At 41.4% G+C, this 25,941-nt stretch overlaps 1 protein-coding gene and 1 long non-coding RNA gene across 5 annotated transcripts in view; both read left to right on the top strand.

The window, feature by feature from the left end:
• The window catches only part of LOC309529766, a 589,156-nt gene that overhangs the window by 142,465 nt on the left and 420,750 nt on the right, over nucleotides 1–25,941 (top strand). The gene's annotated exons all lie outside the window — the stretch shown is intronic.
• Nucleotides 1–25,941, top strand: part of KCNH1 (potassium voltage-gated channel subfamily H member 1) — a 233,148-nt gene that overhangs the window by 93,879 nt on the left and 113,328 nt on the right. For all 4 annotated transcript variants that reach the window (XM_082217421.1, XM_082217420.1, XM_082217419.1 and 1 more), the window contains exons 8-9: nucleotides 19,582–19,781; nucleotides 24,548–24,800. In XM_082217421.1, the coding sequence (XP_082073547.1) occupies nucleotides 19,582–19,781; nucleotides 24,548–24,800 (453 nt within the window). The remainder of the gene's footprint in view (nucleotides 1–19,581; nucleotides 19,782–24,547; nucleotides 24,801–25,941) is intronic.

Below are 25,941 nucleotides of genomic sequence, written 5' to 3'. Positions count from 1 at the left end.
TAATTATGCATCTCTAGCCAAACCAACAAGTGGTGTGCTTTTAAAACAGTGAAGGGCAGGCTATTTGAGGTTAAAGGAATACAACAAGAAGAAACTGTGAGAAATGTATATATTCAGGAGTGCTAATTTAAGTTTTAGTTCTGTTGGGGGAGGCAAGAATATTTTGACCCATCATGTAGTCACAGGGGTCTTTTAAGTACACAAGACTGTACTTGATCTCATTTGTAAGACCTTGAAGATTATGCACTGTTGCAAAATGGCCTAGTTCCATTTGGTCCTCCTAATGTATACCTTTGGCCCTCCTAATGTTGCTGGACTCTGAGTAATCAGGGAAGACTCACCTTATTATGAATAGTCAACATGTAAGGAGAAGGAATGTTGTCATTCCTTCACAAGCACCATCCCTCTTATTATCAGCCTTCTCCAACCATCCAGATGTTTTGCACTCTAATTCAAATCCTCCCCAGTTAGCATGGCCAATGGGAGTTGTAGTCCACTGATATCTACTTGGACAAAGGTCCCCCATCTTTGGCTTAGATTATTTTGCCTGCCTTCCTTGGCATTTTTATGTCTGACTCCTGCACTTAGGTCCCTTAGTGTGTGAAACATGAGGTCAAGGCAGAGTGAAGTTTTATAGTAATTCAAAATGAGCTTCATTTCCCCACATTAGGTCAATTATCCAGCTGATTTTACCAAGATAATGTAGTGCAGAATCCCATTAATTACACAGAATTGAATCACTAAAGTGTTTTGCATGCTTGAGCTTGTAAATCTGTCTTTAACTTCCATGGTAATGATAGCAGGCAGAATGGATAGCTTGCCATTTAATGGAGTCAACGGTATTTTGCCTTTTAATGGAGTCAACATGAAATTATTTTTTCACCGCGTTTTTGACCCACATAACTGAAAGTGGAGCAAAGTACCTATTAAGTATGTCTTTTAATGCTGATATGCATTTTGGGGACTGTTTATACTAGGGAAACTCAATAGCCACATTATCTGTACTGGTTGATTGATACATTTTCCAATTTAACAGTATCCTCCTAAAGGAAGGAATATTTAATGATAGGGGCACCGACCCCGCAACTCCCATTGATGGGTTCATCACATGACCCACCACGGCCAATTTTATGTAAATTTGTCATTTAAAAAATAAAAATCATGAAAATTCAGTATTTTTAGCGCTAATTTCCCCCAACAAACACATTTTTAATGTAGTTTTGACCAATACACACATGTTACAAGTCATTTTACCTCATAATATTGCATTTTTGTATGTCATGTTGACTAATTTATGTGTTTTTCCTTTAATATAGGCAGCAATTCATTTTATGTATACATTCCAACCAACTTCTTTCCTGTTAAAACAAATATTTGAGTCTGTTAAAATCCTAAATCCACATGCTCTGAAAATATGAGTGCATGTTATTACAGCAAACATTTAAAACACCCCCCCAATCAAGTGATATTTTGTTTAAGTGCCAATGTTAGAAAAAAAATACATCTGTGTATATTTTTTAAGGTGAATGTTCCAATTAAGAGCGCATTGTACCCCTTCTCCCTACATGGATGGCTGGGTGATGGGGGTTGGATGGTGCGCGTATGCTTTTCCAAGATGATGGAGCTTCATTGCTGGTGTGGCCCCATGTGTGGGAGAGCTGCTGATGGGAGAGGGAGAGTCTGTATGGAGCCAGTGTGGTGTAGCGGTTAAGAGCAGTAGACTCATAATCTGGTGAACTGGGTTCTCTTCCCTGCTCCTCCACATGCAGCTGCTGGGTGACCTTGGGCTAGTCACACTTCTGTGAAGTCTCTCAGCCTCACCTCACAGAGTGTTTGTTGTGGGGGAGGAAGCGAAAGGAGAATGTTAGCCACTTTGAGACTCCCTCAGGTAGTGATAAAGCGGGCTATCAAATCCAAACTCTTCTTCTTCTCTTCTTCCCATCTGTGGAAGGACTGGGGAGGAAGAATGTAGAGGAGAACTGGATCGTCCTCTAACGTAGTTGACTAGGAAGTGCTTGAGCAAACAGATATCTAAGAAAAATAACCAGAAATAGAACTTTAATGGCAAATGTATTTAAGGAAACTCTTCTAAAATAGAATTCCTTATTTTTTTCACTGGAAAGATCTCTGTGATTCTTTGGTGGCATGCAAATTAATGACAGAACAGAACAAGATGTGTTTCAAATGGGAGAATAGCCACCAGAATAACAAGAGAGTGTGATAGGAAAATATTTTTAATAACTCCATGCATGCCTGCTGTTTGATTACAATAGCAGATTAGGGATAAGTATGCTATCCTGACTCATTATTTTCTCGCAGCAAACATTAATTAGAAGGGGAAATGTCTTAGGAGCAGGCTTGGATTTTCTCTCTGTCAAACTTCTTTCTAAAATTGAAAAAAAGAAAAAGACAAATTTAGGATGCATGATCTGTAAAGATTTATAACCACTTCAGCCCTTGAGCTGCAAACAGATATATTTATTACTGGCAGCTGTTATGTGCTGGAGTGCATTCATGTCTTCATATCACTTCATAATTTGTTAAGCTCAGATCCAGGAAAATATATTTACTAGTCTGTTTTGCCCTCCTCACAGTGCTGCACTGGTAAACGACTCTTGTATTGGTAAATCACACATTAGTTGCATGCTGTTGACACTGCTTTTAATGACTGTGGGAAATCTAGAGCAATACTCCAATATTGTATGTGGGAGATGATGTGTGTGGCAGAGGGGGGTAGCAAAGGCGACAAAACAGTTCAGCTGTTAGATCTAGTGCTGAAGTAGTAAACCTGAGAGACTTGATAAGTTAGGAATGTTTAAATTTTGTGTTGATGCATCGCTTCTGTTTTCCCTAACCAATTACCAGCCATTTATCAGTCAGCTGTGTAGGGGGGGATTCAAGCCACAAGAAAGAGCCAGTATTATCATAGCAAGATGACAAGATAAGTGGCACCTTTTTGAAAGGTTCTGCAGTTAAATGGGATGGGAAAGGAAGATGCAATGGGCTTAAAGCACCAGCCATTAGAAGACTGGAGGTTTTGTGTTAGCATTTTGCACAGATTTTATGGGGGAGAGTTTACTAATGTATTTTCGATTTGCATGAGGATGTTGAGGCATTTTGATAAGGGCAGAATGCAAAAGACTTAAGGTAAGAAAGCAGGCAGAGGCTCCCAGTTTCGAGGATCTGGTTTACACAGTTTGCGTACACAGCATACAGGTGCACACGCCCTATTATTGAGAGTCCTATGTGTTTGCTGATTGGGTAGAAGCCACCTGGTATTTGCCAACCCAGCCTCTCAGTGGATGACTGTGACTTATTTCTGTGATTACCACGCCCCTTGTGAGATACGAGCTCACACACCCATGCGAGATAATGAGACAGCCGTAAGCTGTATGAACCAGGGATTGACAAATCTCTCCATTTTGGCTCTCGCGGTTTCTCATTTTTCCAATCTTAAATTCAGTTCTCTACATATCTGAGGCAATTTGGGATTTTAATAGCCCCAAACTAATGAGAATTCACCAGCCCTGTTTAGGGAAGCTTTTAATGTTTAATAGACTATTGTATTTTAATATTCTGTTGGAAGCCGGCCAGAGTGGCTGGGGAAACCCAGCCAGATGGGCGGGGTATAAATAAATTATTATTATTATTATTATTATTATTATTATTATTAAATAAGCACATTTTTGTATGCAGTTTTGACTAATGTGCAGATTTTTGCAAGGAATTTCCCCTGCAAGGATCCATGTTATTATTTCCACTACTATATTCATTTGTGCACACATTTCCCTAATCTATGTTTTTTCCTATATATTGCTTGGTTGGAAAACTGCATTGGAAAATCTGGATACGTGTGAATTTCAAATGTTAGCTGTGTTTCTGTTTGTTTATTGTTAGGTAGTTTTGCCTGAAAATGCAAACCTAACCAAATTCTTCCTCCATCCCTAGTTGCGGACCTGTGATTAGTAGATTCCACACAGGTGTGGTGAGAACATTTAAATAGGGGAATACCAGCAACTACCCCCCCCCTTCTAGAGATCCTATCTGTACTCCTGCACTTAGGGGTTGATCACCCCTTTAGGCTTCCCAGAGTGCTATCAAATTCTGAAGTCAAAGATAATGTTGACAGTCTGCATCACACTCTCCCATCCACCGACCTGCTGCCTCCCGTGGCAGGGAAGCTCAGGCAGCTTCATAGAAGTCATCAAGTACATATGTCTGACCTTAGCTGGCTGGCGATTGCTCTGTTTGGTCCCTGTTCTATCCCTATCCCTATTCTATTCCTGGTTCTGAGCCGCACTCCATGGTAACATCAAATCACTCTGCTTTCTAGCAGTGGAATTTGCTGCCAAGGAGTGTGGTGGAGTCTCCTTCTTGGGAGGTCTTTAAGCAGAGGCTTGACAACCATATGTCAGGAGTGCTCTGATGGTGTTTCCTGCTTGGCAGGGGGTTGGACTCAATGGCCCTTGTGGTCTCTTCCAACTCTATGATTCTATGATTCTATGAACTCCTTTCCTAAAGAGCTCCAGTGGCCAACAAAAGCCTTGTCTATTTTCAGACATTTCAGTGGGTTTGGGACTTTGATTGTGCTTAGCATGGTAATAAGACCACGACAAAAGTACAATTCTCTGTATTTCTTACTTAAAGAATCATGACTGCTTGACAGAAGTGTAACTGATTTAGGCTGCTAAGAACTTATTTCCAAGCAAAACTTGAAAATTAATCTCATCTCATGCAGTTCTGACTCTAGATGCTTTAAATAATATAATTTACAGCCTCTTCTTAAATGGTCTTTCCCTTTGTCTCACAAAAGAGGACTGATTTTACAAATAGTCTATCACTGCCTTAACATATGGGTAAACTTGGTCAAGGGTAATATTTTAAAATATCGGAACAAATCCAGGTTTGAACTCAGACTAGCCCTTTAATTTAGCCACTTGGGGAAAGTGACAAACCTTAAAGCACAAGCCAGACTCTTTGGCACAAATAATCAAAACAGCAGCTCTCACTGGAGATTTAATTTCAGCTCTGTAATTGAAAATGGCCCATGCATTACTCTCTATAAATTGCAGAACGAAAATGATACCCTTAAATGACTCTGCCTTCATTTAAGTAGTGACCTGTTCATTAGCACTGTGAAATGAAATAGAAATCCATTTTAGTTTTCGAGACTATTTAATTTTGTTGTAGATAAAAGTCAGCAAAACAGGACATCAACATTATTTCTCTCCCTAAATTGTACAAAATCCCCGCAGTCTTCCTTCATCTTCTTCACCCCAGTAGAAAGCATTGCATCTATTAATATACTGGCCAACTTTATCCCTGGTTTCAGCTAAAGTCAGGTGTAAATGCCCCCCAAATTGGCTGAGCAACAGGGCCTCTATGTTTATAAACTGCTGAGGGCAAGATCATGACTGCTTGGCATCAGACCTGAGGAAACGAAACAGCACAGAGGAAAAAAGCTTTAGCATTAATTTTGAAAGTGAAATACTGATTGTGCAGTCTCTCAGAGAGACTGGAAGATTTACTTACATATTACATTATTCAAAACTGCTCTATAAAAATTTCAAGGTGACTTAACCGAAGATGAATTATATGCAGTTTGAAATCTTGAAACAAACTGATAAGAGCAATGAACTAGTCCCTATTAAAATATCACAACAGATTTAAATATGCATTAACCAAACTAGAAATGCTTCTCTAACACAAGAAAGTCTTTACCTGGCAACCATCAACCTTAGCTTTTTCATCCCATGACTGTAAAGTGTTGCTTAGTTTGCATTCGCACAGTGCAATAGCAAACCTGTTGTATTCCCACAATTTCTACTTCTGAATTTTTTCTGACTCTGCTCCTGTTTCTTGTGCTGCTACTGCACAAATGTTTCTAGGGTGGACAAGAGGCACATTATTGTTACACCTGAATGGTGGGAATGGTTTCCTCTGCAGCACCGATTTTGGGCACTTCCACACTGTCCCCATTTTGGGGTGGTATTCCGTCTCGTGCTGGCACTTTCAGGTTGCACAATTTTAGTTCATTGGAAGGTCTTGGGCAATAAATTCGCTCCCCACTCAATGGACATTTTTACAATTGGTTGTTACATCTGTAGTGATGAGGTGGACTGAGGTCAGGGTGATCTTTAGGGTCACTATGGGGGGGTGTGATGCTGGAAGTTTGCTTTTGTGCTTGCAACCATATTTGTCTATGCCGGTTCCTTTCATGGTTGTTACCAGTGTTGATGTTGATTATTTGTCATGGGGTTATTGGGCATTACTGGAGGGAAATAGTTTTATGCTTTGCAGTATGAGATCCAGTACTGGTATAAAACTGGGTCCCTCACAGGTGAGAGGGAAGTATGTGATCGTTCAAAGGGCATTTGGTGTTCACTGATATGAACAGTCCATTAATTTTGTATCCTTGTCAGTGATCAGTTGTAGGAACAATATAGGTGTGTAGTCAGTTATATACTGGGTTATAAGGTAGTGAATAGTTGTAGTCATTGTGTAAATGGATGGCGATAGTGACGTGGTGTGAGTGTTGTGCGAATATTGTGTTTTATTTTGGTTCGGAGTTTGTATCACGCTGCCTAGTATTTTTCTCTGGAGCTTATTCAAATAGATAAGCATACGGTATATTTATGTATTTGGATTTTTCCTAATGCAAATCAAATGCAATTGTATATTGTATATTTACATCCTGATTGTATATTTATGTACAGTGGAACCTCAGTTGTCAAACGCCTCCGTAGTTGAACGTTTTGGCTTTCGAACGTCAAAAAACCAGAAGTAACTGCTCTGGTTTTCAAACGATTTTCAGAAGCCAAACGTGCTACACGGCTTCAATTTTGAGTTCCCCTGTTGTATTGATGATCCTGTACTGAGTTTTTGGTTTTCAAATGTTTTAGAAATCAAAAGGTCTCCCAGAATGGATTACGTTCGAAAACCAAGGTTCCACTGTATTTTGCTTTTACTTATTGTTAACTGCTTTGAGATCTGTGGGTAATAAACTGGCTGGCGAAACAAACGAACAGATAGTAGCCCCACAATATTAGTGGTAAATGTGTAAATCTTGATGAGTGTGGTTTCAATGTGTTATGTAACATCGGTCATAATACAACTTTAGTTAAGCACTTTGAAATCCCATTGCTTTCAAGGAGGTGAGGCTCTATCAGTGGCTACTCACTCTGAAAGCTAAGCTGTGTTTCCACAGTTTAGGCAGCAGTGTTTCTGAATACGAGTCGCAGGAAGTCACAGGAGGGGAGAGGGCTTTTGTGCTTGAATTTTGCTTGTGGGTTTCCCCCAGGTATCTGGTTGGCCACTGTGGAAACAGGATGCTGAACAAGATAGTCCATTAATTAGCCGATCCAGCAGACTCTTATGTTCTTAAGGGATTTGAAGCATATCCTTATCCTATGGACAGTTCAACTTCATGGTTTTTTCTTCTTCAGCTGAATTGCACCCATAGTTGTAAAAATATATTGTGAGTAATTTGACTCTGGTTTGACAATTGCAGAATTCCTGATTCCATTATGAGATTTGAGCAAGTATAATATGTATTGGTTGAGCAATTTTAATGAACCAGCTAAGTCATGCTATGTTTTTCACAGTAATGCATATGTTTCAGAGAGCTTAGATGGAGAACCAAATTTGGAACTGTATAACTTTAATTATTATTTGAAAGTTATAATCATAAGTTACTCAAAGAAAAAAGAACACACTCAATATCGAAGCGCTGTTGCAGCAAATCATTATAGTTACATGGTGTTAGATGGATTCTAAATTTGTCTTATTTCTATGGTAGTGATACTGATACTGAAATTAGAACTATACAGATTGAGTGATCTCTTTGAATTGTCAATCAAGCTTTCTATTAATATGTAGTAATGGAATTATGAATGACAGGTCTGAAATTGGATATTTAACATTTTGTTAATTGATTTTTAACATTCTAGCACCATGGAAGTTCATGCACCAATATTTTCCTTTTGCGGAGGTTAGTATCCATGATGTTGTGTGTTAAATGTAGATTATTTCATTGTAATGCTGCACTTCTTAGTGCAACAAGCCTTGATTCAAATCCTGATTTGGCGCTTTCGAAAAACAGCCTGCCTTGATCCAGGGTGCTTTGTAGGCTGCCTGATTCAGCTTGAGGTCTGCCCATGTATGCTTTGCTCCCCTCTATTTTCAGGGTTTTAATTTATTTATTTTCAAAAGGCTTTTGTATTTTCCCTTTTGGCAGAAGCTGATGAAATTTTAGGCATGGTAGGCCATGCAGAGTGGATAATGCCTGCTGAACTACAAGCAAATAGATCCAGGGACTTTCATGCTAGACACCTCTGAAGTGTGTGTTTGTTTTTTTTTAAAATGAAACATTTATAATTTTAAATTTGGGGCAGAATTGGGTGATTTGCAAGCAAGGTTGCTCCTTCTGAGACTAACTATAAACCCTGCCACATTTCAGAAGAATACTTGGAGCTGACCACTGTGAGAACAACAGGATGCTGGACTTAGTGGGCTCCTCCTAGGTTCTTATGGAGTGGCTTTGCTGCAAGGGTAGCCATTGAAGTTTTGGGGTGGGTAGTTGTCAGGGAACTGCCATCAGAGGCACGGGAGAAGGAGAGGGTCTCTGATTCTGCAGGGGAGGGTCCAAGCGCCAGAGGGAGACTCAGCCAGGAAGAAGGGGAAGAGAATGAGTGTAACACCAGGGATCCAGGAGAACAACGGGACAGGGAGGTGCAGGGGCTCCAGGACTCTTCGTTGGAAGTTAGCGAGGAGAGCCCGAGCACCCCGCTGCCCACGCCCACCTTGCGCAGGAGACTCCCGCGCAGTGAGAGGCGGAGACGATTGGGCGTCAAACAACTCTTATGTTGGCAGCGCTTTAAGAAACGCCCACAGACAGATTCTACGAGTGACTAAGGGCAGCCACGCTGAGATGGGCTGCGCAGTCCGGAGGGTTTAACCAGGCAATCCGATGCTCAAACGGAGCAGGATTACGCACGAGTAACTCCCAACCACCACAGTAGTAACTCACTCTCAGCCTAAGATGGTTGTGAGGATAAAATGGGGAGTAGGAGAACTATGTTCACCACCTTGAGCTCCTTGGAATAAATGGGAGCGATAGAGGTAGTAAAGAAAGAAATGCTGAGGTAGATGGATGATGGCCACAAACATAAACAAGCTGACGTGTGACTTGTGGCTCGAATTCAAATCCCCACTCTGCAGTGAAGCTCTTTAGTGAATAGCGCAGTGTTGACTACTTCCCAGCCAGAGCCTACTGCCTTTGGCTGGTTTTGAGGAAAATCCCATCTACACCACCCCAAGGCTTGGATACAGTTGTGAATAACAGTGGCAGCCTTGTGTTGATGCTGATTCGTCTTATTTCTAAAGCTAGTTCCAGTTTATTCTAGAATGAGAAGCAGTCCAAGGAATAGCATGTTTATAAAATTAGTACATGGCATTTAAGAGGCCTCTCCTGCCACTGCTTTTTAGAAGAGTTTGGATTTGATATCCCGCTTTATCACTCCCCTTCAGGAGTCTCAAAGCGGCTAACATTCTCCTTTCCCTTCCTCCCCCACAACAAACACTCTGTGAGGTGATGCTCTAGATTTACCTACTGCTTTCTTTAGCCACCCTGTCTCTTGACTAGCTACCCTAAACCCCTCCCTCCTCCTCCCTAAAGCTGTTTCTGATCTGAAGCACCATTAACATTTCTTAAGGTCCCTTCTGTGATGATCATCTCTGCCCCTTTCCCTCTAACTTTTCTTGAGGTTCCTCTTCACCCTTCCTTCTGGACCCTTCATTCATCTTTCATGCCTTTGGAGTCCCTGTCTTTTAGGGTTCCCTGAGTCCTGGGACCACTTCCTAATTCTTAACCTGCATCATAGAATCATAGAATCATAGAATCATAGAGTTGGAAGAGACCACAAGGGCCATCGAGTCCAACCCCCTGCCAAGCAGGAAACACCATCAGAGCACTCCTGACATATGGTTGTCAAGCCTCTGCTTAAAGACCTCCAAAGTAGGAGACTCCACCACACTCCTTGGAAGCAAATTCCACTGTCGAACAGCTCTTACTGTCAGGAAGTTCTTCCTAATGTTTAGGTGGAAACTTTGAATCCATTGCTCCGTGTCCGCTTCTCTGGAGCAGCAGAAAACAACCTTTCTCCCTCCTCTATGTCCTCTATGTGACATCCTTTTATATATTTGAACATGGCTATCATATCACCCCTTAACCTCCTCTTCCCCAGGCTAAACATGCCCAGCTCCCTTAGCCGTTCCTCATAAGGCATTGTTTCCAGGCCTTTGACCATTTTGGTTGCCCTCCTCTGGACATGTTCCAGTTTGTCAGTGTCCTTCTTGAACTGTGGTGCCCAGAACTGGACACAGTACTCCAGGTGAGGTCTGACCAGAGCAGAATACAGTGGCACTATTACTTCCCTTGATCTAGATGCTATACTCCTATTGATGCAGCCCAGAATTGCATTGGCTTTTTTAGCTGCCGCGTCACACTGTTGACTCATGTCAAGTTTGTAGTCAACCAAGACTCCTAGATCCTTTTCACATAGAATCATAGAATCATAGAGTTGGAAGAGACCACAAGGGCCATCGAGTCCAACCCCCTGCCAAGCAGGAAACACCATCAGAGCACTCCTGACATATGGTTGTCAAGCCTCTGCTTAAAGACCTCCAAAGTAGGAGACTCCACCACACTCCTTGGCAGCAAATTCCACTGTCGAACAGCTCTTACTGTCAGGAAGTTCTTCCTAATGTTTAGGTGGAATCTTCTTTCTTGTAGTTTGGATCCATTGCTCCGTGTCCGCTTCTCCGGAGCAGCAGAAAACAACCTTTCTCCCTCCTCTATGTGACATCCTTTTATATATTTGAACATGGCTATCATATCACCCCTTAACCTCCTCTTCTCCAGGCTAAACATGCCCAGCTCCCTTAGCCGTTCCTCATAAGGCATCGTTTCCAGGCCTTTGACCATTTTGGTTGCCCTCCTCTGGACACGTTCCAGTTTGTCAGTGTCCTTCTTGAATTGTGGTGCCCAGAACTGGACACAGTACTCCAGGTGTGGTCTGACCAGAGCAGAATACAGTGGCACTATTACTTCCCTTGATCTAGATGCTATACTCCTATTGATGCAGCCCAGAATTGCATTGGCTTTTTTAGCTGCCGCGTCACACTGTTGGCTCATGTCAAGTTTGTGGTCAACCAAGACTCCTAGATCCTTTTCACATGTACTGCTCTCAAGCCAGGTGTCCCCCATCTTGTATTTGTGCCTCTCATTTTTTTTGCCCAAGTGCAATACTTTACATTTCTCCCTGTTAAAATTCATCTTGTTTATTTTTGCCCAGTTCTCTAATCTGTCAAGGTCGTTTTGAAGTGTGATCCTGTCCTCTGGGGTGTTAGCCACCCCTCCCAGTTTGGTGTCATCTGCAAATTTGATCAGGATGCCCTTGAGTCCATCATCCAAGTCGTTGATAAAGATGTTGAATAAGACCGGGCCCAAGACAGAACCCTGTGGCACCCCACTAGTCACTCTTTTCCAGGATGAAGAGGAACCATTGATGAGCACCCTTTGGGTTCGGTCAGCCAGCCAGTTACAAATCCACTGAGTGGTAGCATAGTCAAGACCGCATTTTACCAGCTTCTTTACAAGAATATCATGGGGCACCTTGTCAAATGCCTTGCTGAAATCAAGGTAGGCTTGTACTACTCTCAAGCCAGGTGTCCCCCATCTTGTATTTGTGCCTCTCATTTTTTTTGCCCAAGTGCAATACTTTACATTTCTCCCTGTTAAAATTCATCTTGTTTGTTTTTGCCCAATTCTCTAATCTGTCAAGGTCGTTTTGAAGTGTGATCCTGTCCTCTGGGGTGTTAGCCACCCCTCCCAGTTTGGTGTCATGTGCATATTTGATCAGGATGCCCTTGAGTCCATCATCCAAGTCGTTGATAAAGATGTTGAATAAGACCGGGCCCAAGACAGAACCCTGTGGCACCCCACTAGTCACTCTTCTCCAGGATGAAGAGGAACCATTGATGAGCACCCTTTGGGTTCGGTCAGTCAGCCAGTTACAAATCCACTGAGTGGTAGCATAGTCAAGACCGCATTTTGCCAGCTTCTTTACAAGAATATCATGGGGCACCTTGTCAAATGCCTTGCTGAAATCAAGGTAGGTTACATCCACTGCGTTCCCTTCATCTAGGTAAAGGTAAAGGTAAAGGTACCCCTGCCCGAGCGGGCCAGTCTTGACAGACTCTGGGGTTTGTGCGCCCATCTCACATCTATAGGCCGGGGGCCAGCGCTGTCCGCAGACACTTCCGGGTCACGTGGCCAGCGTGACAAAGCTGCATCTGGCGAGCCAGCGCAGCACACGGAATGCCGTTTACCTTCCCGCTGGTAAGCGGTACCTATTTATCTACTTGCACCCGGGGGTGCTTTCGAACTGCTAGGTTGGCAGGCGCTGGGACCGAGCAGCGGGAGCGCACCCCGCCGCGGGGATTCGAACCGCCAACCTTTCGATCGGCAAGCCCTAGGCGCTGAGGCTTTTACCCACAGCGCCACCCGCGTCCCTTCATCTACCAGGCTTGTAATTCTGTCAAAAAACGAGATCAGGTTAGTCTGACATGACTTATTTTTCAGAAATCCATGCTGACTATTGGTGATCACAGCATTCCTTTCTAGGTGCTCACAGGCTGTTTGCTTAATGATCTGCTCCAGAATCTTCCCTGGTATTGATGTCAGACTGACTGGGCGGTAATTATTTGGGTCCTCTCTTTTCCCCTTTTTGAAAATAGGGACAACATTTGCCCTCCTCCAGTCTGCCGGGACTTCGCCTGTTCTCCAGGAATTCTCAAAGATGACTGCCAGTGGTTCTGAGATCACATCTGCCGGTTCTTTTAATACTCTTGGATGCAGTTCATCTGGCCCTGGAGACTTGAATACATCTAAACTAGCCAAGTATTCTTGTACTATCTCCTTAGTTATTCTGGGCTGTGTTTCCTATGCTGAATCATTTGCTCCAAATTCTTCAGGTCGGGCATTGTTTTCTTTATCGGAGAAGACTGAGGCAAAGAAGGCATTGAGGAATTCAGCCCTTTCTGTGTCCCCTGTTTGCATCATGTGAGATTTTAATTCCAGCCAAACTAACAGCTCTCCCTTGCCACACAGAAGCTGGATTACAAACTTCATTGTTTCTTGAATATCTGAACTTTCCGTGCCGCCATACCAGCTTAGGCAATCAGTGTCAGAGGCGTCACCACCACAAGTACACACTCGCGTTGGTTGATCTTACTCGGAAGAAACAAGAGGGTGCTCCTTAAGAGAGCACATTTAAAATCAGTCCAATTAAATGCAATGATTCATACTGGGAACATGAGACACTATTGCAACACTTATAACCCCAATTACAAGGTTTGAGTGTTTTGCAACTACTCCAGGCAGGAACTCTTTTTAAAAAACCAACAATTTTTTTTTTAAAAAAGCTATATTCTATTGTGACAATCAAGTACATACATTTTTTTTATTTGTTTGAGTTTTAACTACATTAAAAGTAGCAAATTGTTTGGTAGCCTCACCAACCTGATAGTGACCTTCACAACTTGGCTGTAAGAGTAACTCCCTGTAGCAATTATGCAGCTTTTATCTGTAGTGTTATTAAAAAAAAAAAACACCACAATGTTTTAAATGAGGTGGCAGCGCAGAGTGCATTGTTAATGAGTTGCCACATTGTCGCAGACAAGACACTGCACTTTAACTCTGAACAGAGAAGACGTAATTGGGAAGAGAGAATAATGCAAAGACGCTCGGCTCTGTCTGAGGGTTCTGTGCATTAAATGACATCTGCTGAAAAGATTTCTTTCTGGGCTGGTGCTGTGGCAGGTGTTGCCACAGAAGAACAATACTAGCTGTGAATGGAATTTGCTCGTGCTCTGTAAGAATGCTTTCTTTGCCTGTTCTCTTTGTGGCAATAGCCTTGACTGAAAGCATTGGCTAAAAAATAATAATGTGTGAGGCTTAGGATGAGATTGTACAGTAAATTTTGATGGGCAAATGTTCCCTTGCTATCGACTTCCTCTCATAGTTCTTCTGTGGTTAATCACTGGCTTCCCATATTGAGGAAATTGAGTATAAATATTCTTCTCATATTGATGAAACTAGGAATCACCCTTGCAAAATATGGCCTTGCAAATGTGTTTGTTACCTCAGCCTGCGGCATGAAAAGCAGGTGTTTGTGCTGTAACTTGGGCCTTTTTTCAGGTGCAGTTTTTTAAATGTTTCCAGAGATTTACTGAACTCGGCTGCATGGTTGGATTACTCTGTGAGCCCAACACGCACATGCAGGAAGGACTGTAGTCTGGTGGTAGAGTATCTGTTTTTCATACAGAATGTGTCAGGTTCAATTCCCAGTATTTCCATTTAGGGTTGGGAGAGACCTGTTACGTATTCAGTGCTCTGTGTTTGCCTGAGCTTGAGTCTGGACGAAGGATTCTGAAACCCCTGTATTCTGATTCGATAAATGATATTTTATTTTATTTTTATAAAAATTTTTATTGGTTTTTCACAGTTTTTATAAACACAAACAATACACAACACAAACAAACAAGCACACAAACAAACATGTATAGTTTCATATCCTTTTTTCTTAAACCTTACTTCACCGACTTCCCCATACCTCCCCTTTCTACATCCCAATTTCCAAATTTGTTTCAGCAAATCCTAGCCCTTGGTTTTATCAAATTTCCCCCTTATTCTTTTCTTTTACTTAATCTTTTATAGCTGTAATCCCCCTTTTTTTCCCTAAAACCTCAACATTTTAGCATTCATTAATTTTACAATATTTCTTAAGATAAATTTTGAATTTCTTCCAATCTTCATCTGCCGTCTCTTTCCCCTGGTGGCGGATTCTGCCGGTCATTTCAGCCAGTCCCATATAGTCTATCACCTTCATCTGCCATTCTTCCAGAGTGGGTAGATCTTGAGTCTTCCAATGCTTTGCGATGAGTACTCTTGCTGCTGTGGTAGCGTACATAAAAAAAGTTCTGTCTTTCTTTGGCACTGATTCGATACATGATATCCAGTCACAGAACATTTCAGGATTTGGGCCTCTGCCATTGTCCCTTAAACTCTGAGTTATGATTCGCAGCTTGGAAGTTTAGACAGCAAATCACATTGGGAGTGGGAGTGGCCCAGGCCTTCAGAAATGTATATAGGCACTTGCTTTACCCCTGTTGTCTAGTTCTGTTAGCTCAATAAAGGTTCTTGCTGTTATCACTGTGACTTGCCTGGTGGGAACCCACATACACTTCAAGACCCTTGCCTAGAACCCCAGAGAGCTGCTGCCAGTCAGTGTATGCAGTATTGAGCTAGATGGAACAATATAAATCAGCTTCCCTTGTTTCATGCAGGCTTGTGGAGGCTGGCTCATGTAGCACTAAGCCATAGTTTCACATTACCTTAAAAACCAGGCCATTTTGTAATGTGACACCCGATCTTATTTTTCTTCTTAATTTGTCTTACTTACTCAGTGGGCCAAATCCAGCATTTCGCAAGTAGAATTCTGCTCATGCACTGGGACGTCTTCCTCTGAACTTCCCCACATGCACAGACAGTGCTGGATACAACCTACTAGGTGATAGCCGACTACATTATATTCACAGTGGGACCCAGTGAAATCAGTGCGTTGACTAATATAAATTCATTTATTTCAAAGGGTCTGCTCTCAGTAAGACTTAGTTGAACTCAACCAACCGTATTGAAACTACAGTATGCATTGCAAGTATAGTAACCCATTGTGTTGCTGGTGGAGAATGTGGTGGCTAGGTTGCTTGTGGGGGCAAGTTACTACCAGCCTATAACACGTTGCTTGTGGTATTTTCACTGGCCAGTTTGCTACTGGGCCTAGTTCAAGGTGTTGGTATTAACATATATGTCCCTATAAAGCTCAGGAGAAGATTACTTGAGAAACCACCATATACACCCAGTAAATTGATGCAGTCTGTAGGATAATTTCTCTTGCAAGTTCCAAAGTTCTAAGAAGCCTGCTCCACAATAACTCAGAGCAGGTCTTTTAATGTGGCTGCCCCTGTTCTGCTGCTGCCAAGATACAAACAGCTCCCACCTTTTGTTCCAACAGGCTTTTCCAGTTGGATAAAAGGAGGCCTTACTGCAAATGTCTACTTGTTAGAGTTTTAGGGTTGTTTTAAATATATCTGTTGCTTTCATGTTTTTAACTTTTTAAAATTATGTGCAAATTGCATCAAGACGGTGGTTTAGAAAGCAAATAATAAAGCAACAACAATGCATTTGACAGGATTCAGAATATTTGGGCTTGGTGTGCCCCTCACCTGCCTCTTCTTTCTTTCTTTCTTTCTTTCTTTCTTTCTTTCTTTCTTTCTTTCTTTCTTTCCTATTGTATATATTTTTTAAAAAAATCAAAAGGTTTTAAAAAGAGTTCCACTTTTTTAAAGAAGAAAAGAAAATGCAGAGCCTTCTCGGTAGTGGCACCATCCCTGTAGAATGCCCTCCCTTCAAATGTCAAGGAGATAAAGAATTGCACAACTTTTAGAAGACATCTGAAGGCAGCCCTGTATTGGGAGGTTTTTAATGTTTGTTGTTTTTATTATGTTTTTAGATATGCTGTAAGCTGCTATAGAGTGGCTGGGGAAACCCAGCCAGATGGGCGGGGTAATAATAATAATAATAATAATAATAATAATAATAATAATAATAATAATAGTTATTATTAAGTTCCCAATGCTATGAAAGCATGTAACTTACAACCTTGTTCAGAAACCCTGTGGGTGAAATGATGCTTGTTTGTTTTTCTTTAAAAAAATGTTTTGATGAATCTCCTGCACTAATACTGTATTTCACTGGCTAACTAATGGCAAATTAAAGCTAATAAGGTTTGAGATAGATTAATCAGATGGAGTAGAATGCCTTTTGGCAAGGGTAATTATAATACACAATTTGTAATTAACAGTCAGAATGGTTATTTGCAGCATCCTGATTATGAAGAATTAGAGGTGTGTGGGGACTCAATTAAGTGTGGTGTGGCTGGATTATAATTCAGGGATAGTAGCTCTCACCCAGAACAGAATTAAACACAAGGAGCTTCAACCTTAGTGGCATGCCTTGTTCACGTTTAGTTGGCTGCCCCACTGCAGAAATGTTCTCAAACCCTGGACAGCCTTAGACAGGGCATGACAGCAAGTGTGGTCTAGTGAGCGTGGTTCAACTCATTTTCCTCCTACCAGTATCAGTGCTTGATTTTGTACACCGTCGTTGTTGTTTAGTTGTTTAGTCGTGTCCGACTCTTTGCGACCCCATGGACCAGAGCACACCAGGCACTCCTGTCTTCCACTGCCTCCCACAGTTTGGTCAAACTCATGCTGGTAGCTTTGAGAACACTGTCCAACCATCTCGTCCTCTGTCGTCCCCTTCTACTTGTGCCCTCAGTCTTTCCCAACATCAGGGTCTTTTCCAGGGAGTCTTCTCTTCTCATGAGGTGGCCAAAGTATTGGAGCCTCAGCTTCACGATCTGTCCTTCCAGCGAGCACTCAGGACTGATTTCCTTAAGAATGGAGAGGTTTGATCTTCTTGCAGTCCATGGGACTCTCAAGAGTCTCCTCCTTAGTAAGGCTTTAGTTGTAAAGCCTGTTAAAACTAAGTGTCCTTAGAGTGTTTGAAAGTGACTGCAGAACCAACATCTTACCTGTAGATACCTACACATCATTTGTTGCATTTTAATGAGGCGTCACAAGCACTTTGAAGGCACTCCCCTTCAAACAAAACCACCACACAACAAATCTATCATCCCTTTCAAACTCCCCTATCACACAAAAGCTTGTCAATAAATTTAGAGTGTCCCCACCTCTTTCCTCAGTGATTATGCTCTCACTGCCAAGACCCATTATTGATCCACACATTAACAATTGACCATGCCCCTTTCAGTCCCTGCCAAGTAAGCCTGAAAACTATTACATACAGCCTTGTTTGCAACCAGAATTGTATGTGACGAACCAATTCATGCATTTCAAAACATTTAGAATTTGTTGTTGCTTAAGGCACTAACCCTGGTCAGGGATGATGGGAGTTGTAGTTCAAAATTTTGGGGAGGGCACCAGGGATTCAGCTATGTAGCTGCAAATGCGTTTTAAGTGTATTAAATGTCACATTCTACAAATGTAACACTAGATGATGATGAGCTAATGGGAAATTCAATACAGTATATATTTTTAAACAGTTTCTTTAAAAAGCATTTTCACAGGGGTTTTTATATATGTCTAGATTCAGCCGAGCTTGGAGAAGATGAGTACAGAGAATACTGAGCTGGATGGAATGATTATCTTTTATTATTCTTTAGAAGACATCTGAAGGCAGCCCTGTATAGAGAAGTTTTTAATGTTTAATTATGTTTTAGTATATGCTGGAAGCCTCCCAGAGTGGCTGGGGCAATCCAGTCAGATGGGTGGTGTACAAATAAAATAATAATAATAATAATAATAATAATAATAATAATAATAATAATAATAATTAACTTTGTATAAGGCAGCTTGATATGACCATCTAATTGAAAGCAGTATTTCGAAGTCTCTAGGGGAGGTCTTTCCTAGCCTTACCACATGAGACTTTTCCAAGCTGAAATTCAGCTTGGAACATTTTACATGGGGGGCAAGGAATCTACATTAAAATCACAAGCTGAGGTCATCCTCCAGCTGTACCCATCTGCTGAGATTCACAGGAACATGGACTTTTCTGTTGTGGCTCCCTGGTTGTGGAATGCAATTTATATGCCATTTCATTATGGATGGCTGTTGGTTCTTATTTAAGTAGTGTGACTTAAATAATAATAATAATAATAATAATAATAGAATAATAATAATATCTGTCTTGTATGTTAATTTGATGCTGTTGTTAGCCTTTCTACTGGTTTTTAATGTTTGTTAAAATACCTTGATGGAAAGGCACGGTTGCAACCCCACTCCCCAAACAAACAAGCAAGCAAACAAACAAACAAATATTTTTTATAATGGAGCTGCTGTGGCAGATAGGCATTCCTCTGGTAATTGCCAGCAATGTTGGTAACCACCAGCAGTATTAAAAGGAGCAAATACACTTGGATTCTGCAACTAATGGGATTCTGTACCTGCTTATGGTTAGTTGAACTGGAGGAAGTTGATTAGTGAGAACACCAAGGCTTCAATAAGCAGCCTTCAGGGGTGTAAAGCGAGTTCCCTAATAACTAGGACTTCTCCAATAAAGTCACTGAACCCAAGCTAAACTGACATGGGCATTCTTTAATTGAAACAAGAGAATTTGTGCTAAGGGGATGCTCCACTAACAGGATTCAGAATTACTTGAGAAGCACTTGAGTGCCAACAGCAACCATCCAATAAGTGGCATCTTCATGTCAGTTTGTAACAATTAAGATAATTAATGTGTATTTTGCATTACTTTCTCCTACAGAGAACACACTGTATCGACATTGATCTCAAACGTCCTGCTTAAAAGGTGTTCGGAAAATATTCAACTTTATCTCTTCTTCTTCTTCCTCCTCCTCCTCCTTCTATTTCCAGCTCTCCTATATGCAACGATTTTTGGTAATGTAACAACCATATTCCAGCAAATGTATGCTAATACAAATAGATACCACGAAATGCTAAACAGTGTCCGGGACTTCCTGAAACTCTATCAAGTGCCCAAAGGTCTGAGTGAACGTGTGATGGATTATATTGTTTCTACCTGGTCCATGTCCAGAGGCATCGATACAGAAAAGGTGAGCTGTCTTGATATTGGAAAGCTACCATCAAATAAATGCTTTCTCACTGTTCCTTTCTTGTAGCTGCTATTCTTGATGACTGTTTATTGGGTTGATTTTTAAAAAAACTCAGTTTTCCTTATATCAAATTCATCTTTGTCAAATGTAGAGATGTCTGAGTTCTCTGAAGTTTTCTCCACATACTGGCTTTGTAAGTTTCAAATTTTCATTGAGAAAAATATGGGGAAATTTGAAGAATGTTGCATTGCAACCCAGCAGCGCAGATTTCTTTCCCTCCTCCATTCCTTCTCCGTTTGTTTGTTGCCCATTGTGGTGGCTAATACAGTCAGGAGAATTTGGGAGATGTAGTTATCTAAGGGGTTTCTGTATTTGGGAAGCACATGATATATCAGCCGTGATGAAACTTAGCAGGTCTTTATATGGATGTGATGTTAGTGCTGCAGACCAAGATTCCTCTGGATGTTACAGCCACAGAGTTCTCCTCTGACAGCAGCCCTGAGGAGAAAATGAACCCACTCCCTCAATTGTCCCATGAAAAGGTGCAATCAGCTTCCTCGCCTTCCCTGAACGTTGAGGAGAGACCTCTGCCACAGACTATCTAGAGCAGCAGTTCTCAACCTGTGGGTCCCCAGATGTTGTTGGACTACAACTCCCATCATCCCTGAGCTCTGGCCTTGCTAGCTAGGGGTGATGGGAGTTGCAGTTCAACAACATTTGGGGACCCACAGGTTGAGAAAGGCTAGATCTAGAGGATCAGGAGAGTCCAGAGGAGATATCACCACAGGCTGGAACCCCAATCCCTAGAGGAAGCCAACTGTAGAAGATCTAACTGACCAGATTCACAATGGGGGGGGGGATTCTAGTCAATTAATACCTATAGCCCAGGCTATAAAGATCTGCCAGTTGTTCCAAGACACAGCGGAGGTAATTCGCATGTTCTGTCTCAGCATGTTCTGTCCTGAAACCCACATTTATGTAGGTCCCTCTCCAAGGTGCTGATTCTTCTTTGCCTAGCCTTCCATTACTATGCCTGTTACTATTAATATACAGTAGTGTCCTTTGTTTGAAGATCTCAGAGCTCACAAGATAAAAGCACAAATACCTTACTTGCAGTAGTGGGGATCCCCATGAAACTGGACACCCGTGAACCCTACGAATGGTGCCTTGGGTGCATTCTGTGCCCACTAAATAAACAAATCCACAAATCCGGGAAAATAGCTTCTCTGGCTCAACATTGTTGGTGAATTTTAGTAAATATGAATGCTGTTTCTTCAACAGGCACCTGCTTCCACACCCTAACTCCTCGTAAGAGAGGGCAAGTCCCTGGTTCCAGTGGCGGAGCTTCACTGAGCAGGCCTGCCCGGGCGCGGCGCGCGTCCTGGGGGTGTGGTGCTCAGCGCAGTGGGGGTACAGCTGTGATGGCTCGCCCCGTACTCCACTTCCTCTGCCACTGCCTGGGTCCGTTGCATATTCTGTGTGTAGAAATATTGAACTATGGAACTCGCTGCTGCTGCAGCAGGCAATAAAGGCCACCAACTCTGATGGCTTTGAAAGAGGGTTGGACAAATTCATAGAGGATAAAGCTACCAACAGCTTCTGACTGGGATGGCTGGAGGCAGTCATGCTTTGGAATACCAGTTGCTAGAAACAGCTGGCTGGGTGAGGGCTCTTGCGCGTGAGTCCTGCTTGTGGGTTTCCTACAGGCCTTTCGTTGGGCACTGTGAGAACAGAATGCTGGGCCACACGGCCCATGGCTTGATCCATCAGGCTCCTCTTACGTTCTCATGCAACATTTCTGTTCAGTCATGACTTGAAAAGCATCCTCAGTTTCCTCTATTTAACATCTTTTCTTTTCTTTATTATCATTATTTTTTAACTTGATTCGCTGTCCTTCATTTGTTGGGTATCTTGACCTTGGCCACAAAAGGTGGGCTAATTTCAAAACAAACTTCTGCCCTCTTGCACCAAAGGCATTTTCATGAGAAGAATGCAAAGGTTATTGAATCACAGCTATCCGTTTTCACCTTGAATAATTGCTTTAATAAATATAAAGAAATATTCAATTCTTCGACTATTAAAAGAGATATATTCTGATAGATTTCTGTAATTGACATATTCATATCATAGGCAGTGCAGTTTAGCATCTTTTTTTTAAAAAAAAAATGCCTATGTTGATAGCAGAGGCTAACAAATTTAAGACTTGAGTAATGACAATACCAGTCCATAAATTCTAAAGTCCAATTCTCAAGCTCCACTGAATTTGCATACAAACACAACTTCAAGAACATTGTGGAATGAATAAATCATAATGTGATTTCTACACTCCTGCATGGCTGTCACTACTGATGTGTGTCATGTAATACATCCCTCTAAGCAAATATTTTGAAGGTGAATTTATCCCCTGAATCACTATGCTTTTATTTTACCTGCTTCGTGAGGTACAGAGGGTATAGAAGAACTAAAACAGTAAAAGCTAATTTAAGCATTATTGATTTATTTTGTGAATGTAAGGTAAGGTAAAGGTAAAGGACATCTGGATGGTTAAGTCCAGTCAAATTCAACTATGGGTTGCGGCGCTCGTCTCCGATTTCAGGCCAAGGGAGCCGGCGTTTGTCTGCAGACAGCCTTCTGGGTCATGTGGCCAGCATGACTAAACCACTTCTGGTGCAACAGAATGTGGTGATGAGTACCAGAGTGCACAGAAACACCATTTACCTTCCCACCGCAGCGGTACCTATTTATCTACTTGCATTGGTATGCTTTTGAATTACTAGGTTGGCAGGAGCTGGGACAGAGCAACAGGAGCTCACCCCTTCATGTGGATTCAAACTGCTGACCTCCTGATCAAGCAAGCATAAGAGGCTCAGTGTTTAAACCACAGTGCCACCTTAATGGGCTGAACAATTGAAAGAAGCCATCACAACAGTTTTGGTTACATTTTAACTTGTATGTTGATGAAAGGCAACAATGCTACTATTTTATTGTTTTGTTGTAGATTTATAAATGATTCTTAGTTTTATGTTTTGTAAGCCACTTACGGTATAATTTGCCGCAGAAGGCAAGTGGTGGTTGTTGTGTAAATTTGAAAGAAAGTGTTATCAGTATCATGCATAGATTTGGCAGGTACCTTGCTTTTGATTTTCAGACATTTTCTTTTAGATGTTTTATGCTGAAAGGCCTATGTAACTGTTTAATATTTTTGGCTTAGCCAGATACTTTAACAATTGTTTTGTACCGTTTTTATATTTCATTGTATATATTGCTATGCATTGCCACTGTATGAATTGTCAGTATACAAATACTTTTATAAATAATGATAAAATAACCCAGAAATCCTGTGTTTCCCAAATAAGTTCTAGTTCTGCCCTTTCCATTAAGCAAAGGTACGTTAGACAAACATATTAGTAAAACAAGTTTATTCTAAGGATATTTGCCATAGTGGTAGCTGTCTTCTAGTTGCCCCATGGCAATGGCAGAGGCCAGGACTTGTTGGGAAATTCCACATCTGAGTGTATTTTGAGAAAAAGGTTCTTCTTCTCTAGTGGAATAAAAATCATCAGCAATAAGCAAACTTTTCTTCCTAGGCATGTGAATGCTAGCAACTACTCTAAGATGCTATTGTGTTTGACCACTGATGCAATGATACCTCTCTTCTGCGCTGGTTTGACCATGAATGGAAATTGGAGGTTTCAATTAAATGAGTTTTAACAAAATGCAAACAAAACATAAGCAGAATCCAACCAAAGTTAACCCTATTAGGGAGATTTAAGCATGTGCCAGGTCTTGAATGTGAGCTACAATTTTTTTTGGGGGGGGGTTGGGGGTTGGGAGGTGTAATCTTAGCAAGGCAGCCAATGTGTGTTTGGCCACATAACTCTCTCCCCCTGCCAGGAATGTGATGATGATTTGCTACTGTAGGTTAATTGGTTTTCTCATGACAAAGGAATTTGAAAGCCCCCTGATCATATATACATTCCAAAAAGTTTAAGCATTTGTGTGCTGTTTCAATTGCATGCCCTATTTAAGTATGTGATATGTATTCTGTTCTATTGATTTCACTGTCTTAAAAAAACAAAAAACCTTTGACTATTATCTTAGTAGCTCAATAGCTACCAAAGAATGTGTTTGGCCTAAATAACTGTTTTATTCTTGGTCTTGTACAGTTATCTTCTGCCTTAATATTGAAGAGCTTTTTAATTTAATGTTGAGGCTGGTGTGGGAATTTCAGGGTCAATGAGGATTGCACTTTTAAAAGTAATTTTCTAACTTTGCGTTCCCTGACAGATTCCTGTTTAACATTTGCAATTATAACTTCAGCAGCTGCCACCATTCCCAATGAGATTTAATGATTACTATTAATTATTTTCTGTCTGCTATCTTGGCAGTCGGAGATGTTTCAGTTTATTTGATAAAAACAAACATCTGCTGAGCAGTGTCACAGCTTCCATGCACATAGGTAGATGCAGAGGATTCCAAATTCAAAGGCAAACAGCTAAAAACAGGGTTGTTATTAGGGATTCACATCACTTAAGAGAGAGGTGGCTAGATTCCATTGCTGCAGCCACTTGTTCAGAAGAGCAAAGAAGCAGCAACAGGAATTTAGCCAATTGTAAGTTGGCTAGCCAACCGGAAGCCAAAAGGAATCTCCTGCACAAGCACACGATGCTTTTTAAAGAAAAAAAAGATTGCCATAATGACAGCGTACAGTGGATGAAGCACACTCGAATCTCTTGCAGAGGTTGATTCTTGTAATGTTGTCCCAGGTTCTGCAGATTTGCCCTAAGGACATGCGAGCAGACATCTGCGTTCATCTGAATCGAAAAGTTTTTAAAGAGCACCCTGCGTTTAGGCTGGCCAGCGATGGGTGTCTGCGAGCTCTTGCCATGGAATTTCAGACGGTGCACTGTGCTCCGGGGGATCTCATATATCATGCTGGAGAGAGCGTGGACAATCTTTGCTTTGTGGTTTCAGGATCATTGGAAGTTATCCAGGATGATGAAGTTGTTGCAATTTTGGGTAGGTTCTCCCATTACATTCTGTCTTCGTGTTCACATTTGTGTACCAAATGACAATGTTTATTCTGAAAGTGAATTCCTGTGTAGCTTCTTTCTTTCATTTTTTGCTTTTTAAAATCAGCTGTTTTGTTTGAGTTTCGCTTAGGGATTGTTTTTATTGTAAATATTGTTTGGTTATTGAGATTTGTTACTAGGGGTGTCGGAAGCTGAACTGCAGTGGAACAGAAACACAGAAACAAATACAGGGTAAAGTGGAAAATTGTTAGCCACCTTGAGTTCCTCTGAAAAAGAGGGAATGTGTTTCCCCCTAATATAATAATAATAATAATAATAATAATAATAATAATAATAATAATAATAATAATATACACTATAGCTGGGGAGAAGCATACAGCTAGTGGTGGTCATCCATGGCTTTATAATTCATTGGAAGTAAGGGACCCATCCAGCCCTCTCCCCCCTCCCCCATCCCGTCTTGGATATATTTATTGCAATGCTGTTGTTTAACGCAGTATTTCCAGGCATCATTAACAGCATAGAAGCATTAAAGAACATTAAAACCTATTCTGTCAACCAAAGCCCAAAGCATTTTGAAATGTAGATTTGCTCTATTTTTAGCCAGAAAGTTCAGCCATACAGTGAGGGCACTAAGCACATAAAAAAGGTTTTGCACTTCAACACAGTGGAAGCAAAGCAAGGAGGGAAAGACCATGTGATAACCCATAAGATGTAGGTAAGTAACAAGGCTGATCCAGCCTTCAGGTGGTGATGCGATTTGATCACACCTTTCTAATGGTAAAGTAAAATCTCACAGAGATGTGGTGCAGCGTCTGTTGCTCACATTAGCCTTGCAGAAAAAACAGCAGCCTAGCAACCTTAAATCTTTCAGAACAATTGTAGCTATCACTTAGAAGGAAATATACTGTCAGGAAAGAGAGAAGACAGAGCAATACAGTAGTACCTCGGGTTACATACGCTTCAGGTTACAGACTCTGCTAACCCAGAAATATTACCGTGGGTTAAGAACTTTGTTTCAGGATGAGAACAGAAATTGTGCTCCAGCGGCGCGGCAGCAGCAGGAGGCCCCATTAGCTAAAGTGGTGCTTCAGGTTAAGAACAGTTTCAGGTTAAAAACAGACCTC

This window comes from Podarcis vaucheri (genome assembly GCF_965113315.1).
Source record: "Podarcis vaucheri genome assembly, chromosome: 3".
Lineage (NCBI taxonomy): Eukaryota > Metazoa > Chordata > Lepidosauria > Squamata > Lacertidae > Podarcis > Podarcis vaucheri.
The sequence above is the reverse complement of the archived record's forward strand: the minus strand, read 5'-3'. Positions and strand labels throughout refer to the sequence as shown.